This window comes from Euprymna scolopes, chromosome 1 (genome assembly GCF_053919585.1).
Source record: "Euprymna scolopes isolate OS-2025 chromosome 1, ASM5391958v1, whole genome shotgun sequence".
Taxonomy (NCBI): Eukaryota; Metazoa; Mollusca; class Cephalopoda; order Sepiida; family Sepiolidae; genus Euprymna; species Euprymna scolopes.
Window position 1 is genome coordinate 54,171,370 of NC_136482.1, and position 20,792 is coordinate 54,192,161.

Consider the following 20,792-nt stretch of genomic DNA (forward strand, 5'->3'; position numbering starts at 1 on the left):
CGTTCCGCGTAAAGTACCGAACTTTTACACACGTTTTGTGCACACGAAACAACAAAAGGCACTTGTGCAGTATGAGGACGGCGGCCATCTTTTCTTAGCGCATTTCACTAAACTGTCGCCAGATGGCGCTTCTCGGTCAAAAAACTTGTAAATTATTAATTTGTTGTTGACCCTTCAAAGTCGCTTTGTATTAAAAAAAAAAATGTTTTATTTAAATTATTTATTTCTTCGATAAAAAAAACTATTTTACTTTACAAAAATCCAAATATTTTTTCTGTTCGGAAAAAAATCTTGTTTGTTATTTATATGCCCCGTTATTTGACCAAGAAGGAATCTGAGATATTAGCCCCTTACAATAGCCGCTGTCTGCATACTGCATAAGTGACCCCGAAATTACTTTTAAACGATACCCTCCCCTCTCTATGTTAAGAATGGTCTTCGAAATAACGTTATTATTTCAGCGCGGTACCAAAAATACATAAGTACCGTGTTTTCTTTTTTATTGTTTCGTAATAACACAAGAATTGTTTAAACTAAATTCTTCCAAATAAAATAATTGCTTTCTTTGATAATGTGTAAATGTTTTCTTTCTTTTATTTTTGTTTCGTAAAAACAACACAAAAAGTGTTAAAACTAAAGTATTTTATAAAATAAATACATGGTTTTGTTTATCGTGTATTGACTCCGTGATCAAGTTTATTTTTTTAAAACAAGAGTTAAAAATAATTTTAAAAAATATTATGGGATGTGTATTATCTTTTAAAGACGATATCTTCTTCAAAAACAGGCATAAAATGTGTTTTCAATCGAGATTTATTTAATAAGGGACCAGTTTTCCTACCTAGCAAAAAGGAACGAGTTTTCCGGATACGAGTTTTCCGGGTACGAGTTTTCCGGGTACGGGTTTTCCGAGGGCCAGTTTTCCGGGCACCGAAAAGAACGCATGCTTTGAAAACCTGCAGATTAAGGTATTCTTAATATTTGTTTGGAGTAACTTATCTAACAAGAAAATCTTGTAAATTATTATTTACAGTCTTTAATTGTGTTCTTTTATGACAAGCTCTATTTCTTATTAAGGTTGTAGTGTGCCTTTTATTTTGGTTAGGCTTGTTATATAAATATTCTTTATAATATATTCTATTTATATTAACAAAATCTTTTGACTTGTAAATTAAATGTTTACTTTTTGATATATATATATATATATATATATATATATATATATATATATATATATATATATATGAATTTAGGAAAACTCGACCCTGGAATACACGTCTCCGGAAAACACGTCTCCGGAAAACTCGTACCCGGAAAACTCGACCCGAGAAAACTCGTCCCCTTTTGCTAGGTAGAAAAACTGGTTTCTTATTGAATAAATATCGATTGAGACACATTTTATGACCGTTCTTGAAGAAGATATTGTCTTTAAAAGAGAATACACATACCATAATATTTTTTAAAAATATATTTACTTGTTTACTGTTGTTTAAAAAAAAATTGATTAATTTTTTTAAGTTTTAGTTTTCTACCTAGCTTTGAAAGTTTTTGGTCTTTCAATTTATTTTAAAGAGTTTAGTTAAAAAAAGTAATGTCGAGTGTTACTTACAAAAAATGTCCGACATAAGAGGATAACCTCACGTCTTAGGAGGATAATTGCTCAAAAATAGAAAATTAAAGAAAATATTAAGGTAGATATAGTTTTAAAACGAGCCCCGACCAAAAAAAAAAAAAAAAATTTTTTAATATTTTTAGGTAATAATGCACATCCCATAATATTAAAAAAACATATTTTTACACGTTTATTGTTTTAAAAAAATTAAATTGATTTTTCTAAGTTTTTGTTTTCTACCTAGCTTTGTAAGTTTTTGATGCTTAAAGAGTTTATTTAATTAAAAAGAAATAACATGTCAGACTCGACATTACTTAGTAAATAATTTTTAACAAAAAATGTCCGAAAATTAAAGAAAATACTGAGGTAGATATAGTTTTAAAACGAGCCCCCCCACCTCCAAAAGAAAATAAATTTGTATATTTTTAAGATGTTAAGAATGGCTTTCGAAATAATAACGTTATTATTTCAGCGCGGTACCAAAATTACATAAGACCGTTTTTCTTTTTTGTTTTGTAATAACACAAGAATTATTAAAATTGAATTAATTCTTCTAAATAAAATGATTGCTTTCTTTGATAATACGTGTTTTCTTTCTTTATTCTTGTTTCGTAATGACACAAACAGTGTTAAAACTAGAGTATTTTTTTAATAAATATTTGGTTTCGTTTTTCGTATCTTGACTCCGTGATCAACTTTATTTTTTTTAGCAAGAGTTAAAAATATGTTTTTAAAATATTATGGGGGTGCATAGTCTCTTTTAAAAACAATATCTCCTTCAAGAACGGTAATATAATGTGTGTTCAATCGATATTGTTTTAATAATGGACCAGTTTTCCTACCTAGTAAAAAGGCCGGGGGGGTTACGAGTTTTCCGGAGACGAGTTTTCCGGGGACGAGATTTCCGGGGACGAGTTTTCCGGGCACCATTTTGGACAAAAAAAAATTTTTTTTTAAACACTGATGTCAGCCCACTGCCACAAATTCGGAATAAGGGCGTATGACTGGAAAAAGAAAGTTTTAAGCGGTGACAATTTAAAAATATGTCATTTACAGTAATAATAGAAATCTGTATTTAAATCAACCCTCAGCTTAATAAACCGCCGGAAAAAACACTTTAATTATTTGTTTTAGCCAAATAAATAACACAAATTACACAACAAAAAATAAAAAAAATCTTTTAATTCTGTTTAAATGCAAAAGCTTACTGAAATAAACGGTTTCAAAAACATTAAAAAAACAAAAACGAAACATCCGTTGTAAGGTGTGTGCGACCGTTCAAACAAATATTTTTAATCAACGTTCCGACGAATTGAGCTATGACGACCATGAAATCATGCCGTTACAAATATATGTAATTAACGTGAAGCGGTTCACGCATGTGCAGATACTAAAATCGGTACGTGTATTTCCTTACTTGCTTTCAACATATGTAATTCAAACTAAATATAGTTCACATTAAAACAACTTAGGCCTGGGAGTTTTTATGTTCATAATCCGTAATTATTAATTCCTTATGTTATGTATTAATTTTGTATATTTATATATATAAACGTATACACAGTCATAAATTAATACACACACACACACACACACACACATATATATATATGTGTGTGTGTGTGTGTGTGTGTGTGTGTGTATGTGTGTGTCTGATTGTGTGTGTGTGTGTGTAAAACATGATGTTGAATGTTTGTATAAATGTTTGCACGAGGGTTTATTTTTTAATTATTATTTTTGAGACAGACATAAAAACATAGACGACAGTTCTCATGCTCATTTTTGATTATGATAATGTTTTTTATGTTATTTAATACTTACCAACATGATAAACACCTTATTATATTAGTAATATCCTGAATAACCAGTTTTATAAAGTGCAGGTGGATAAGAATATGTTAAACCGTAGTTGGGCATCACATGAGAGAAGGAAGGAGACGACCACCCGTAGGTGTATGGATACGGAGCAGCGAGGTGGTAGTTCGACATATGAGAAGTAGATGGTCTCCATCCGTATATATAAGGATAGGAAATATCATGGTGCGTAGATATCGGAGAGGCCATGTGATGGGAAACCTGATGGGACGTTCCCGTCGTCCCATAAATGTAAGGGTAATGAGAGTGAGTCATACTAGTTAAACCTGCATGAGGGTTGTATGACGGTACCGGCGCATTGTAAACGTAAGGGTACATCACAACTGGTGGACTGTGAACAGCTGCAAAGAAAGAAACATAATGACAATTAATTTGAATGTACATGGTTTAACATGTCACCGTACATAAATATGCTCCCGTATTATTTTTATGTTATGGTTAAAGCGAATGTATTTCTTTTGTGGCGTATCCTGATTAATACATTGCTTCAGTGCTTTAAGTATTAATATCTAATTTAACAAATATACAATATTTAATCAAATTCTATTTTCAGCAAATCAGTTATCAAAATTTAAATATATATATATATATATATATATATATATATATATGCGTGCGTGTGTGTGTGTTTTAATCATTTACTTGAGATATTAATCAGCTTTATATACCAATCGTAACGTATTAAAATAATCACAAATAAAACGTTTTTGTAGTATAAAATATATAAATTGTGAAATGAATGCTTTTTGGGGGGATTTCGGAGCATATATAGTGCAATATAATATTTCTCCAAGTTACAAATATGTTTTCTCAGTTGATTATTTATTACTAGTATACATATAATTTTCCAGACGCTAAGGCAACACTATTTTAATATTTATCACTATTAAAATAGTGTTGCCTTTGCGTCTGTAAAATTATCTGATGAGGAGTACGTGACTAAAAATGCATTATCGACATAATTTTGCAGACTTAGTCGCAATGAAAACATTATTGTAATGGTTACTTTTTGATATATATATATATAATCCGTTGCCAAGGTCGATGAAAAAATTGTGTGATCATTTAACCGCTCCAGTAGATATCTCACTGATGATGCAATTATTTACCTGGATAAGATCCAAATACGCCCAAGAATGGAGTACTGTTGCCACATCTGGGTAGGAGCTGCTAGAAAGTCTTATCCTACCTTGATATAGTTCAAAATAGACTTCGTAGCCTAGTGGCTACGAAGTCTATTTTGAACTATATCAACTGTTGATGCCCTGTTCTCTTTCCTGCAACCTCTTTCCCACATAAGATACGTTGCGAGCCTATCTCTTCTTTATCATTATTTTCATCGCAAGTGCTCAGCTGAGCTGCAATGTATGCCTTCCCTCGCCAAACTTTCAGGAAAACATTCCTCTAACTGAAACCACTATCAATAATTTCCCTCACTCTTTATCTGTTCATATACCTAAATGCAGATTCCATGAACATTACTTATTTCTTAGAACTGCATGCCTGTGGAACACTCTTTCGTTGCCTGCTTTCTAACTGACTACAATATGGTCGTTTTCAAGTCAACGTAAACAAGTTCTTAATAAGCCACACCTTTAAGTAGTCCAATTTACCAAATTTCCGCTACTAACAATTACTACGACACTGTCCCATTGACTACTGTACACTCATTAACTCTGAAATTCAAGTGGCATTCGGGCCTTAATAAGTGACGACTCCTTTGTATGTATATATATATATATAATATTTTCGCAAGATCAAGATAACCAAATATAAAATCATAACATCATATGGTTTATTTCCTTATGCGTTACAATTGTTTCGTGACTATTTGGATAAATTTAAAATATTGTAACATTTAAAAATATTCCACAATATCTACTCTTCAGACGGCGAAATACATTCGTTATACATATATGAATGCGTTCATAATCTCTATACCCTCTCATTCTTCCCTCGCTCTTTCTCTCTCTCTCTCTTTATATATATATATATATATATATATATATATATATATATATATATATATATATATTGGATTGCTGTAAAATAGTACCGTTTTTGACGTTTCAATTCACGTAAAAATGACATTATTTTTGCACCAGCTATATATAGTGATGGGACGATTCCAAAATTTTCCCCGATTCCGATCCAATTACCGATTCCGTTCTAAATTTCCGATTCCTATACGATTCCCGATTCCGATGCCGATTCTTTTAAAATTTATAAATATTCAATTAGAGACGTGTTCTTTTTTAATGTCTTTTGTTTTTTGTAAATTTTAAAATTATTACATAACCCCTAGGGTAATTTCCGCGTATATTTTTGCTCAAATATATTTCTTGTAACTGACTCCAAATTTTAAGACAACAAAAGATTAATTTTTATTTTAAAACTAAGTCAGAATGTATCAGTTCATTGTTAGTGTACAAACTGCTAATTGAAATTTTTCATTAACAGTTAAATAATAATAATAATAATAATAATAATAATAATAATAATAATAGGAAGAAGAAGAAAACTCCTCGAAACGAACCTTTATAATCGAAACCTAACTAAAGGAATAAGCAAGCGGGTAGTGTCACTAATAAAATACTCTAGACCGTTTATAAGCCGGACCAAAGAAGAACTAAGGAATCTCGACCAGAAGGCTCATAACGATGCAATTGAAAGAATAATTATTGCACAAGAGACAAGGAAGAAACAAAGAGGATAGACAAAGAAGCGAGGAATAAGACAAAGAAAAATGGGAAAAGATACATCTACGTGGGTGATTCAAAAGGATTACAAAAGAAGAGACTAAGGAAAACACTTAGAAATGGCTACAAAAAGGAAACCTTCACAAGGAAACTGAATCATCAGTAACAGCTGCACAAGATAACGCAATATAACCAACCACATCAAAGCAATGATCGTCAAGACACAAGAAAACAGACTCTGTGGACAAAGAGACGAAATAATAAACCACATAAGTGAATGCAGCAAATTAGCCCAAAAAGAATATAAAAATAGACACGATCAAGTGAGGAAGGCAGTATATTGGCAATTATGCAAACAATTGCATCTTGAACACACAGACAAACGGTACAAACACAAACCGGCTGCAGTCTTGGAAAATGAATGTCACACGATCCTATGGGGCATGAATATACAACGGGAAGGAAAAAAGGTCCTGCCATATTGTAGATTTTGCCGTTCTAGCACCCCACAGAGTGAAGATCAAAGAAACTGAAAGCGAAGCAAATACACGGAACTAACCAAAGAGCCCAAAGTGATTTGGAAAATGAAGAAAGTAAAGATAAGACCACTTGGTGTAAAAATGAAATAGCAATGTCCCTTAATCACTTTGAGGAGTGTAACTTTTCAGTAGATATAAAACCTTTACAAATTAACCCAGTAAATTAACTAACCACGCGGCGTCGCAGAAATACCGAGATTAAGACCCAGGCGCGAGGCAAAACTTCTCGGTGCTGATGGACCCGTAGATCTTCCCAGGTCATCCGTCTAGAGAAGGAAAACTCTGAAGCTAAACCTAAGGATGACAACCTTCCTAGAGCTGGTGACTCAAACAAATTACCGGTTTACAAACCTAACTGCTTAAGGGGTAGATAGGCTATGTTTATCGCCCGGCTTCCATACTCCTTCTTTGCCTATTAGGCAGACACAGAGGTACTATTACAGGGATTCGACAGAATACTCAGTGGTCGATCTTGTTTCCAACTAGGGCAATGAACGCCATTTTCCCCGCTCCCGACACATTCCATCCTTCTAAACTGGGCGCTTCGAAGTACTTGAGTGTCATATATGCCAGTGCAATTAGATTGGGTTGACCTTCCTATGATGGGGTGAGGGAACCGGATTGAAAGTTCCTGGCTGCTGTTTCCGACTGGTACTACAGGAGTCCTTATTCTTTGGTAGCGCTTCGAGCGGCTGCTCCATCAACAGTTGTATAATATTGGGATGTTTGTAGTGCCATGTCGCGCATGGAAAGGGACCCTTCACTCATCCCCGACGGGCTTTCCTGAGGCCACAAACCTAGTAGATGAAAGGTCAGCTGATGGTCTACTTGTATTGCATGTCTGGTAACCACTTGTTTAACAGCCCTACCTAAACTGAAACTCTTATAAATGATGACAGTACCATAAAAAATCACGTTTAAACCAGGCTTAAACTCAAACAAAACCAACTTACCTCCTCCCTTGAGGGTTGCATTTACGAACATCCGTGGGCTTAGAACTAATTTAGATGATGTTGAAGCATTTCTCCTAGCAAACTACCCGGATATCTTAGCATTACATGAAACTAACCTACACTCCTCCATCCCCCATTACTGCTTTAACATGCCTGAATATCTCCCACACTGCCGTAAGAACTCTGACAGTTCATATGCATGGACTTGGAGTTTATATTCGAAACATCCTCCCCTTGACTAGAGAAACAAAACTAGAATCGGACGATCAAGCCTTTATTTGCTTTAGACTTAACATGCAACATAACATTAGTTACTTTTATTTTCTCTACCGCTCTCCCTCAACCCAAGACTACACCCTAACAAACAAAGTCTCTGACAGCATAGATACAACACTCTCCCTCGATACTAGCGCACAAGTGCATGTATTTGGTGACTTAAATGTCCACCACAGCCACTGGCTTGGATTCTCTACTTACACAGACGCAGCTGGTAGCACAACATATAACTTCTCATTATCTTATTCCCTATCACAGACGGTTACGTTTCCAACTCGTTTTCAAGACAGGCAAGATCAACATGCATCACTTCTAGATCTGTTTCTGACCACGGTTCCCGATGATTGTATAACGAATGCCCACAGCCCACTTGGGAACGCTGATCATGCAGTGATAATGGTAGAAATCTTCCTAAAATCTAGAGCCAAAACTGAAGAGCCACTGCTTAAAACGAGATATTATAAAAAGGCAGACTGGGACGCCATCAGGGATCTCATCAGAGATGCCCCATGGGGAAATATTTTTTCTCTTCCTGCAGAATAGTGTGCAATTGAGACCACTGAATGGTTCAAAACGCGGAAATTTTATAGCAAACCCCACTCTCCCCAATGGCTTACTTCTACTTGTCCTGCTGCTAATATTTAAAAAAAATATTTTTAACTCTTTCTTTAAAAATATAAACTTGATCACGGAGTCAAGATATGAGAAACGTAACCAAATATTTATTTAAAAAAATACTCTAGTTTTAACACTTTTTGTGTCATTACGAAACAAAAATAAAGAAAGAAAACACGTATTATCAAAGAAATCAATTATTAAAAAAAATGCCAAAATAGATATTGTTTGAAACCAGAGAAATATATTTTGCAGCTAAAGTTGATGACAGGAAACTTAAAGCATAACATTGTCTGGCCTTGGTGAACTCAAAGTCGGATGTAAGAACTGACATCTGACCATAGCGGGTCGTGTGAATTAGTATGTCTGTAGAATTCAGATCCCAGATTCGGGATTTGCACATATGCAAAAGTCTGAAGCTTTTCGATTTCGTGGCGAAATCTTATTGGCTGAGTAAATTTCCACCCCATCCACATACCTTACTATATATACAACTGTCGCGCGAAAATTTTTCGAGAGCTTGCTTGTTGATTTCGGGGAGAACAGACCGTATAGAGACGTGACCCCTCTACTTCCTCATCCACCCGTCTGACACTGCCTGTGAAGAGATTTGAGACTTTGAAAAACTTACTAAGAACTGAATGATATTTGTAAAACCATTTGTGAAAATTAACTCTGTAGACTAGGGTACACAATTTTTTTTTCTTCCTGCCTGCGGTTCGATATTCGCTTTCAGCATACATGATTCAATGTAACAACCCTTAGAGAAGACTAGACGACACGAGCCAAGATTTCCAGATGAACAGGGGTCCTAACCAGCTTCATCAGGGAGGGGTTAAATATATATATATATATATATATATATATATATATATATATATGTGTGTGTGTGTGTGTGTGTGTGTGTGTGTGCGTGCACACGCGCGTGTTTGTGTGTGTGTGTTTGTGTGTGTGTGTTTGTGTGTGTGTGTGTGTAAAAAGGGACATCAAAATCCAGCAAAGGTTTGTCCAAACAATTTTTTTTATTCTTTACGGTCGCAGCAAAAATGTACGTGTTAATGATAAATGTAAAAATCGTTTATAACATTTGAAAAGAAAAAAAGAACAAGCGAAAGCGTTATTTGCCTTCGAAAGGAAAAAAGAAAACAAAGTAATAAAATAAAAAAATAATAAATAGACCTCTCTCACACTGTATTTATTTGTAATTATTATATTTATTTAATAATTCGAATTTAATCTTTTTTTTTTTACAAAGGCATCACCACATTATCAAGGCCCAGAGGCCACTCAAGGATAAGGGTTAAAGAGTGTACAGTAGAAATTGGTCAATATAGTAATCATTAGTAATGAAAATTTGGTAAATTTGATAACTTATATGAAACGGCTCATCAAGAACTTATTTACTTTAGACTTGAACACAACCATATTGTAGTCAGCCGGAAAGCAGGAAAACGGAAGACAATTCCACAGGCGTGCAGTTCTAAGAAAGAAGCTTTGTTCATGGAATCTACGTTTAGGTTTAGGCACGGATAAAGAGTGGGGGAAATTATTGATAGTGTTTACAGCTAGACGAGTGTTTCTTGTGAAAGTTTGGCGAGGGGGGACCATAGATTGAAGCTCAGTTGAACACTTTCCATGAAAATAACGATACATCAGAGACAAACTCGCAACATCTCTTCTGTGAGATAGAGGTTGCAAGGAGGAGAAAAGGACATCTCCGACGAGGCTACGAAGTCTATTTTGAACTCTATCAAGGCAGGACAAGTCCTTTCTAGCAGCTCCTGCCCAGATGTGGCAACAGTATTCCATCCTTGGACGTACCTGGCTCTTAGATAGAGAATAGCATCAGCAGTGAGATATCTACCGGATCGATAGAAAGATCCCACCATTTTTCCAGCGGCCTTGGCAACAGATTTGATATACGTGTTCCATTTAAGATCAGGAGTAATGGTCAAGCCCAGAAGCTTGTCAAAACTTGAGGCCCCCTGAAGACGAGAGCCATTCATTTCAATTGATGACAAATGTGGATTAGAATGTTGATGATGTAAAGAGAGAAGCTTGGTTTTAGATGCATTAAAAGTAACCAGCCACTCCTTTCCCCATTGTACTACGTGCTCAAGATCAGAGGAGAGAGAATTGGAGAGAACTTGGTCGTTTAATGTCTTAGATGTTATACCATAAATGGTAGTGTCGTCAGCATAAATGTCTACAAATGATGTAAGGATATGATTTGGAAGATCATTAATGTAGATCAGGAAAAGAGTTGGGCCCAGGATGGATCCCTGAGGGACACCGGCATTAATACTGTGAGCTTCTGATTTTTGCCCCTCAACTACTACTCTTATGAACCTATCAGAAAGAAATGATTTAAGAATTGAGAAGACTTTTCCAGCTATACCATAGCTAGCGATCTTATGAAGTAAACCTTTATGCCATACCCTATCAAAGGCTTTAGATATGTCAAGAGCAATTGCCCTAGAAAGATTGCCACCGTCAAGAGATTTGCTAATCCTATGCGATATAACTGTAAGGACATCTGCTGTAGATCTAGCAGAACGGAAACCATATTGAGTGTCACTAAGAAGGCTATTTTTGTTGAGATGGTTGATTACTTCTGTATTTAACACAGATTCTAGCAACTTACTCATGACGCACAGGAGATTATTGGCCTGTACTGAGAGGGGGATGAGCAATCACCTGAATTCTTAAATACAGGGCATACTGATGAGATTTTCCAGGGAGATGGGAAACTATTCTCCTTAAGACAACGTTTAAACAGTTTTGTAAGTATGGGCGCTAGTTCAGGTTGAAGTTTTTTGAGTACTATAATTGGAATACCATCAGGTCCAGTTGCTTTACTCGAATCAAGGTTTTTGATTAGCTTCGCAACATCACGTTCAGATATACGTATATCACATAGCGTGTTTTCTGATACAGGAGGAAATATTGGGGGTTGGCGGTCTTGGTCGCAAAGGGTAGAATTAGCTGCAAAGTTCTTGACAAAGAGTTTGGCTTTGTCTGATGCTGACGAGATTACCTCAGGTCCATTGATAATAGTTGGGATGGAGCACACGCTTCTGTTCAGGATTCTGTTTGCTATTTGTCAAAACTGGTGGGAACCAAGCCGCTGCTCAGCTACTTTGGACTTAACAGATTGAGCATACAACTCTCTTGCGTTCCTTATTACTTTCTTACAATGGTTGCTAGCAGTCCTGAAAACGGCTTTAGTTTCCATACATCTATTACGTTTGAAGCAGTGGAAAAAGTGATTTCTGTGCGCAATGGCAGCAGCACATTCTGGAGAGAACCATGGCTGGCTGTTAGGTTTTTGCTGAAACTTTTTAGAGGGTATGAAATGGTCAATACCTACAATTAACCATTCCGTCAGGTCTAATACTATAGAGGACACATCCTTTTTAGACATGGAATGCAGAGGTAGATCAGATATAAATGTACGGAAGCTATCCCAGTCAGCCTTAGTGTATCGATATACTGTACGATGAAGAGGTACGTCTGGGGACTTATTACATTTCATTTTTATCTTAATTGATACAACAGAGTGGTCGGAAGATCCAAGAGGCGACAGAACAGAAACTGAACATAGTTCTGGGCAAGTTGTGAGAAAAAGGTCTAGTAGGCTCGCATACTGGCCGTCATTATCGGGCACACGGGTAGGTTCCTAAACAATCTGATGAGGTCATAGGCAATGGAGAAATCATGACAGAACCTCCCCTCATCATCGGTCTTGTTTGAGTGGGTAAATCATTTGACGTTGTGAACATTGAAGTCTCCACATACGTGAATGTTAGCTGAAGGATAAGTAGAAAGGACTTGGTCAATTTTCTCAGATATGCTTTGAATGATAGTAACTCCGCTGTTGTTGGGGCGATAGAGAGTAAATATAAATGCAGTAGTGTGAGCTAAAGCAACCCGGAAGCACATATAGGGTAAGTTAGGATCTTCCCTGGAGATGTCCCTCCCACATGGGAAGCTATCTTTAATATAGGCACATATTCCATGCCCATGGCGATCTTGGGGGTCAGATTTAGAAGTTAAGTTAGAGTATCCTGTAATTGCAAACTCATCTAGGGAAATAGCCTGTCCAATGCCAGTTTCACTTAAAAATAAAAGGTCTGGTTTTGTCTCCTGTAATTGGGTTTCAACCTCTGGAAGGTTAGAACGAAGACCCCTGATGTTAGAGAAGGAGACATGGTAGTAGGGGTCTACGTTGGAAGTTGGAGAACCGGGTTTTAATCGTGTATTTTTTCTTGAAACTTGTCATGATGAAATTTTGGAATTTGTGGACTAGGTCGTCAGATTTACTTAGAGCAGGACAGAGAGGGGAAACTAAGAGAGAAAAAGAAACGAAGAATTTTTTTTTTTTTTTTTTTTTTAATAAAATAATCTTTCGTGTTTTTATTATGTCTGAATCAAATTTCTGTATATCAAATACCAGGAGTAGAAAAATATAAAGCATATATTGATTCTTAAATAATTCGACAAAGAAAATAAATATACCATCCAGGTTTATACTTTAAGTGTAATGTTTATTTTATTTAGCTTTTAAATTTTAATTTGTTATTTTTTTTCTTGTGTATAAAAACATAAAAATATACAAAATATGCACATTTTTCTCTGTGAGTTGGTTTAGCATTTTGATTGCTGATTTATTTGGAAATTACATTTTTTGTTCATAAATTCTTTGTACTGTTGATAAATTTTGAACAATTGCAAAATATCACTCGTAACCTATATATCTAATTTTCAATTTAGCAATTTACCTGTAATTATTTCAATGAAAAGGAAATAGAATGATAATTATGTGCAGTTTGGCTTTATTAGCGCTGAAACAGCAGACGGTCCGCAAAACACGAATACATATTTGATAATGTCGTTTTTTCAAATAAATCTGAAGCCATCTAAGTTGAAAGAACACTTCAACAGAAAGGTAAGGCATATATTATGATCTAGGGAGTATATAAACAGTTGTAAAACTTAGTAACCCTCTAGGGACCCCCCCCCCAAGAAGTCTTTCTTGGACATACAAAACGCGTGCGCCAATTTTGCCTTATATATATATATATAATTTTATAAAAGAAACAGTAGGTTCTCTAGAGTGCAATGTAAAATAACATATATTTTTTTACTAAGTTACTACATTGAACCATGTGAAGCTCCCTCCCGAGCGATTTCACGGATGTCAATGACAATAAAAATATAGGAGTGTGAAATATTTGTTGATCATCATTCAACCCTGGGCAACTTCGGGTCTCCCTGCTAGTATAATATAAAATAAAAATCTTTATATATATATATATATATATATATATATATATATATATATATATATATATATATATATATATATATATATATACATACACGCTTTAATTATATGCTGGAGGGCGTCGTTAGTTATATACTTGGCTTAGGATATAAAACAGTCTGTAAGTTATATTTTATCATCTTCCCTATTCTGAAATATGCCCTTTTATTTTGCTTCTACACCTTAGATATTAATCTAATTTTACTACTCAAATCGGCCTAATATCCTCTAAATACACCTTGTTAAAGCTTATGAATGAAAAATCTATTGGAGAAAAGCTACGAACATATCTCCTAATTTTTTTCTCTATCTATTTACTTTAATTATTGTCTCGGGTTTGAATAAATAGTAATAGTTTTATAACCAATAACAGTATGAATGATTTTATAAAACGTTTGAATTGAATAATTTGAGTAAAGAATTTTAAACATGTATTTTTCTAATCGTTTAGAGAATTGAAAATTTGGATTCAATATTAGTTATTTATGAATTCACCCATTTTAAATGTAATATATTCTACGCCTATCTTTATATAAGTTATCATTCCTTTTCAAAATTCTATTATATTTTTTTAGAATTAATTGATATTTTTATTTGGGGAATCTCTATATATCGTAATTTCGAGGACGAAGTAACAAATATTTCACCCGAACTGAAAATTCAAATAAAGTTACAAGTTTTGATTAAATCAAAACAAAAGCATCATCTCTATCTTATTTTGCATCTTCATGTTTCTATTCCGTATCTTTATTTATCTCTTTTCTCTTTATCTCTGTCGATCTCCTTCGCCATCTTTTTGCTCTCTTTTTCTGTGAATTTCTCTTTAATAATAATAATAAAAAAATTTACACAGAAACTCGAAGAAATTGTAAAAAAAAAAATGAAACCAGGAAAACAATATTGGTGATTAAAACCAACTATTAAGCCCATGTTTTTTTTTCAAATAATTTTTTAAAATGTCGTTTACATAACCATAATAATTTTTATAAATTTGTAAACAAATTTCTGTATGAGCTAGCTTTTATTTGTAGCTGCCATTTTAATAATAAATATTTTTAATTTCTATTGAAATAAAAAAATATATCAGAAAATGTTTGAAAGAAAAATATAGCAGAAAATTTTTGAAAGAAAAATATAACAGAAAATTTTTGAAAGAAAATGTCTGCTGCTTCAAATAAAGAATATGTTTACACCAAATTGTTACACAATTATTTCTTAGCAAGAATTCGATCATGTAAAACTTTTCAATAATACGTATAACAATGTAAAATATCCTACATCAATTTTAAATAAAATATCGAAGACATTGAATATTTTAAAATGCTCATAATCATTTATACTAAAACGGTGTTATGTTAAATAGTTTCAGAAACGTTTGAGTACAGTGATAAATTAAGATAATTACTCATGAAATACTCACACATATACACATCACAACATGTCGTATCAAAACACTTTCGATTATTCTCAAAGCTCATAGTGACCATATTTATCACAAAAATAAAATAACTATACAAAACATTTAAAAAAAGAAAGGAAACCATAAATATCATCTTTGTGCAGTGTTAAGACCGTGGATGTATTTAGGATTAAAATTAGAAAAAAAAGTGGTTATTTCAGTGCGTTTACCATGATGGGTCACTTTTGTCGACGTTGTTTTCGCTTTCGTTGGAACTGCATTGATTAGGCCAAAAGCTGTAAACAGAATATGTAACGTTTTAAAACTGATGGAAAAATAAACTGATTTAACAAATGCATAAGAAAAGAAAATACATTAGAGAACAAACATAAATAAACTCAACATACATGCATTTATAAATATAAATTTAAATAACGGAGAAAGTTCCGAATACATTTAATTAATTATGTTATGTCAGTTTCATAAGTTAAGCTTGATAGTGACAGTAAGCATAGGGCATAAAATATAACTTACGAAACAGAAAGACATGCTATTATAAAGTCGGTCGATTGGAAAATATGACAAAAAAATGTAGAGAAATAGTCTATAAAAATGCGATGATAAACGGCAATATATGATGAGTGCAAAAACTAGTATGAGAAATTGAATCTATTGTTATATGGCAATTCCACGCTTGGTTTACTCATGTAAGACGTATCTAACATTTAATACTGGAGAAACATACAATATAGGAAACCAATGGAAACAATCAAGTTGAAAGGACCATCCGTAAGTAGAAATGGCTAATTGTGTAAGATAAATTTGTTTATGGAAAGGTATAAAATATATAGAAACTAAACTATTACACAATCTATCTATCTATACTCCTATAAATTCGTTTGTCTTTTGTGTGTATTGATATTCATATTAAAACGCCCTTTTCTATTTATTTAAAAAAACATACAATTTTCTTATATATGCCTTGTGGAATTGCATTCACTAACAAAAGATCTTAAATTTCAAGTGTTTATACCTCAAATTGTTGGAGGAGTTTGGTAGAGTTCTAAAAGGTCAAATGGTTGGGTCAAAATTTTTTAGTTACCAATATATAAATGTACGTATGTCTGTTTGCATGTCTGCCTTATACTTTCAATAGAGCCGACAGATTTTACCAAGATCAGTATCGTTTTAAAGTTTGACCGTTCATACGACAAATATCGAAAAATTGGCTAAAAACATTGATATCTTCCCCTTCAACTAGGCACTTTTCTACAGGAGGCGGTCATTTTTTTCGCCGATAATTTTGAAAGTTATCCTCTCCTTTAGATTGTCTAGCCTTAAGTTTAAATAAATGTCGCTTCCGATTTGGCGGTGGTCGTAACAGTATAAACGTTAGGTTTTACCCCGTTCTTTTCCTCTTTTGCAGTACGGGTTAGAGCCTGCCTTCCTACTACCACTTTTTTTTTGTTGCTTTTTTTTTTCAACAGACACATCCAAACACCGGGCAACGCCGGGCTGAAATGCTTGTATATCTATAAAATGAACGTGTCTCTGTGTGTGTGCGTGTAAGTCTGTGTACATTTTCCTACGCAATAACTGTCAATTTTCAGTCTATAGACTCGAAATTTGATATACATGGTACTGAGATTAGGGAAAATCTATGTGATCGGTCTCGGCCAGAAATTTTGCTTTTAAGGGGTCAAAGTTCAACGATTTGACATTTGAGAACTCTACCAAATACCTCCGACAATTTTGGGGTGTAAACACTTGAAATTTTAGATAAAGGTTCCTTGGATATGGATCTAACTTAATAACTTGATTTGAGCCCAAAACAATAAATTTGAAGGGGGCATAATAGGAGTTAAATAAAAAAAAAATGACTTTTTTTTTGCTCAGTATACACCTCCAAACACCCGGGCAACGCCGGGCACCCATGCTAGTATATGCATAAATGTGAACGTGTCTGTGTGTCTGTACATTTTCCTTCGCAATAACTTTGTCATTTTCAGTCTAGAGACTCGAAATTAGATATACAGGTTACTGAGATTTGGTAAAATCGATGTGATCCGTTTTCGGCCAGAAATTTGGCTGTTACGGGGTCAAAGTTCAACGATTTGACCTTTTAGAACTCTACCAAACTCCTCCGACAATTTTGGGTCTAAACACTTGAAATTTTAGATATAGGCCCTTGAACATGGATTTAACTTTATAACTTGATTTGAGCCCAAAACAATAAATGTTAAGAGGTCATAATAGGGGTCAAAGTAAAAAAAAAATTGACCGTTTTTTTTTGTTTCTTTTTGCTTAACATACACCTCCAAACACGCCGGGCTGAAATGCTAGTGTATCTATAAAAGTGAAAGTGTCTGTATGTGTTTGTGTCTGTAATTTCCCTACGCGATAACTTTTGTCAATTTTCTAGTCTACAGACTGGAAATTTGATATACAGGTTACTGAGATTTGGGAAAATCGATGTGAATGGTTTTTGGCCAGAAATTTGTGAGATTAAGAGGTCAAACTTCAGCGATTTGACCTTTGAGAACTCTACCAAACTCCTCCAACAATTTTGGGTCTAAACAATTGAAATTTTAGATATAGGTTCCTTGGACATGGATCTAACTTAATAACTTGAGTTGAGCGCAAAACAATAAATGTTAAGGGGTCAAAAAGGGGTCAAATTTAAAAAAAATAACATCTGCGGTCTCTTCCAAATTACTCAGACAGTTTCTGGTCTAAATATTTCAAATTTTACATAAAGGGTATTCAGAGATAGGGCAAGCTTTTTCATCGGTTTTTGGTCGGAAATTTTTAGTTACTAATATATAAATGTATGTATGCATGTATGTATGTTTGCATGTCTGCCTAAAACTTTCAATAGAGCCGACGGATTTTACCAAGATCAGTATCGTTTTAAAGTTCGACTTTTCATACGACAAATATCGAAAAATTGGCTAAGAACATTAATATCTTTCCCTTAAACTAGGCACTTTTCTACAGGGGGGGGGGAGGTCACTTTTTTCGCCGATATTTTTAAAAGTAATCCTCTCCTTTAGATTGTCTAGCCTTAATTTTAAAAAATGCCGCTTCCGGTTTAGCAGTGGTCGTAACAGTATAGGCCTTAGGTTTTTACCCCGTTCTTTTCCTCCTTCGCGGTACGGGTTCGAGCCTGCATTCCTACTACCACATATTTTTTTGTTGCTTTTTTTTATTCAACAGACACATCCAAATACCCGGGAAACACCGGGCTGAAATGTTAGTTAAAGATAAAACGGTGGCAAAATATTGAGAGTAAGTGTATTGCTAGAATAAACATATAATAGATATAGATACCTGAAAACAATACTAGAATTGTACTGGATATTGACACCATTGTTGATCTGAAAAGATAATAATAATAAAGTATGACAAAATTAATACACATGCATGCATATATATATATATATATATATATAAATATATATATATATATAGTAAGTTAAAAAATGTATATGGCGATTAAGCTACACTGAATATTCCGCGTTTCATCCACTCTAGGACTCTTCAGGCTTATGCGCGAACTGCTGCCACATCTGGGCAGGAGCTGCTAAAAACAGCCTATCCTGCCTTGACAGAGTACAAAATAGACTTCGTGGTTTAGTGGAGGATGCCCTTTTCTCTTCCCTGCAACCTCTCTCCCACAGAAGAGACGTTGCGAGCCTGTCTTTGTTTTATCGTTATTTCCATGGCAGGTGCTTGTCTGAGCTCCAATCCCTCGTCCCCCTCGCCAATCTTTCACGAGAAACACCCGTCTGCCTGAAACTACTGTCAATAATTTCCCCCACTCTTTATCTGTGCCTAAATCCAAACATAGATTCCATGAGCAAAGCTTCTTTCTTAGAACTGCACGCCAGTGGAACTCTCTGCCGCTTGCCTGTTTCCCACCTGACTACAACTTGGACGTCTTCAAGTCCAACATAAACAAACTCCTTACAAACCGCCCCCTTTAGTAAGAAACTCTATCAAAACCCCCAATACTAATGATTACTACAATACTATCTCATTGATTACTGTACACGCAATAACCCTTATCCCTGAGTGGCCTTCGGACCTTGATAAGTGGTGACCCCCATGTAAAAAAAAATATTGTCATCTTCTATTGAGATTTTAGTAAGCTAATCAACTTTCTAGTATCCACCGCGCCCGTCCTATCAGCCAATGAGCATGCACTTATCGAACAAAGGCCTATTTGACCTCTGGTTGACCTGTTTCTTTGTGTGTGCTCTATTTAGCCTGGATATTTATTTTCTTAATCTGTTTTAAATCTAGGTTAGTGTGTTTTTTTGTGTTTTTTTAATGTTAGTTTATATATAAATATATATATGTGTACATACACATATGCACATATATATACATATGTATATACATACATATATGTGTGATCGTTTATGTATATTCATGTTTATTTAATTTATTTATTTGTTTATTTTTTATTATTTTTTTTGTTAGTTTTAAAACTATTTTGTATCGCTATCCTAGAGTCAATTTTATTTTGTGATATATATATATATATATATATATATATATATATATATATATATATATATATATCCACTGATACGTATTTCGTCCTCTAGGCCTCATCAGAGTCATTGAATCTAGCGAGATTAGAAATCAAGACCTAATAGAAAGATTTGTAAACCTCTACCGCTAGGCTATCCCGGATGACTGCTTGAATGTACCGCTTTTTATGTAGATGTCATTCTATTTTTTGTTTTTGCGATCCTTTTTTGAATAATTTATACGAAAATGGATTCTTACCTAAATGCGAGTTGGGAATAATTTTCCATTGACCAATTAGGTATCCCCTGATAGGGAGCGGCATATGCATTATTTTAGTGTCAGTGGATAATTAGATAACATCTCTCTCCCCTTCTCCCTCTCTCTCTCTTTCTCTCTCTCTCTCTCTCTCTCTCTCTATATATATATATATATATATATATATATATATATATATATTAGTGTTGGGACGATTAATTGGAATCAGAATCGGGAATCGAAAAAACCGGAACTTTTGAGGTATCGGAATCGGAAACATTATAGTCTAATTTCCGATTCCAAACCGATTCTTTAAGTAAAAAATGAAACAATTATACATTGTTTTTTTTTATTATTATAAGAAGTTGTTACTTTACAACGTAAGACTGAGAAGGGCCACAGAATGAGTTATAATTCTCATTTACAGATCTAACCTTGATTAACAAAGTTTAAGTTATTTTATGTATTGGTCATTTATAACTTGCCTATTACCTTTTTAATCGCTTAGCATCTATTCGCTAAAATGTCTATATGCGATCAACCGAGGGAGTTCATATGATTATTAATAAGTTTTAAATGTTCTGTACGAGGTGGGTAAATTTCGTTGGCGCCAGCTGTACATTGAGATGTTTGTCATCGGCTTCTTATGAAATAATTAAAGTTTTATGGTATCTTTTTGGACACAAGGAAATACTCAGGATCTC

The 20,792-nt window shown here is 34.1% G+C and overlaps 1 protein-coding gene across 2 annotated transcripts in view; it reads right to left on the bottom strand.

Moving 5' to 3' along the window:
* LOC145283378 (uncharacterized) overlaps nucleotides 1–20,792 on the bottom strand; it is a 52,318-nt gene that overhangs the window by 18,822 nt on the left and 12,704 nt on the right. Inside the window, exons 2-4 of one of the 2 annotated variants that reach the window (XM_080132277.1) lie at nucleotides 18,625–18,671; nucleotides 15,525–15,590; nucleotides 3,434–3,828 (exon numbers count right to left, since the gene is read on the bottom strand). In XM_080132277.1, the coding sequence (XP_079988403.1) occupies nucleotides 3,458–3,828; nucleotides 15,525–15,590; nucleotides 18,625–18,664 (477 nt within the window). In that variant the 5' untranslated portion in view covers nucleotides 18,665–18,671 and the 3' untranslated portion in view covers nucleotides 3,434–3,457. Of the gene's footprint in view, nucleotides 1–2,774; nucleotides 3,829–15,524; nucleotides 15,591–18,624; nucleotides 18,672–20,792 lie in introns of those variants that run through there. The other variant, XM_080132276.1, reaches the window with a different exon arrangement.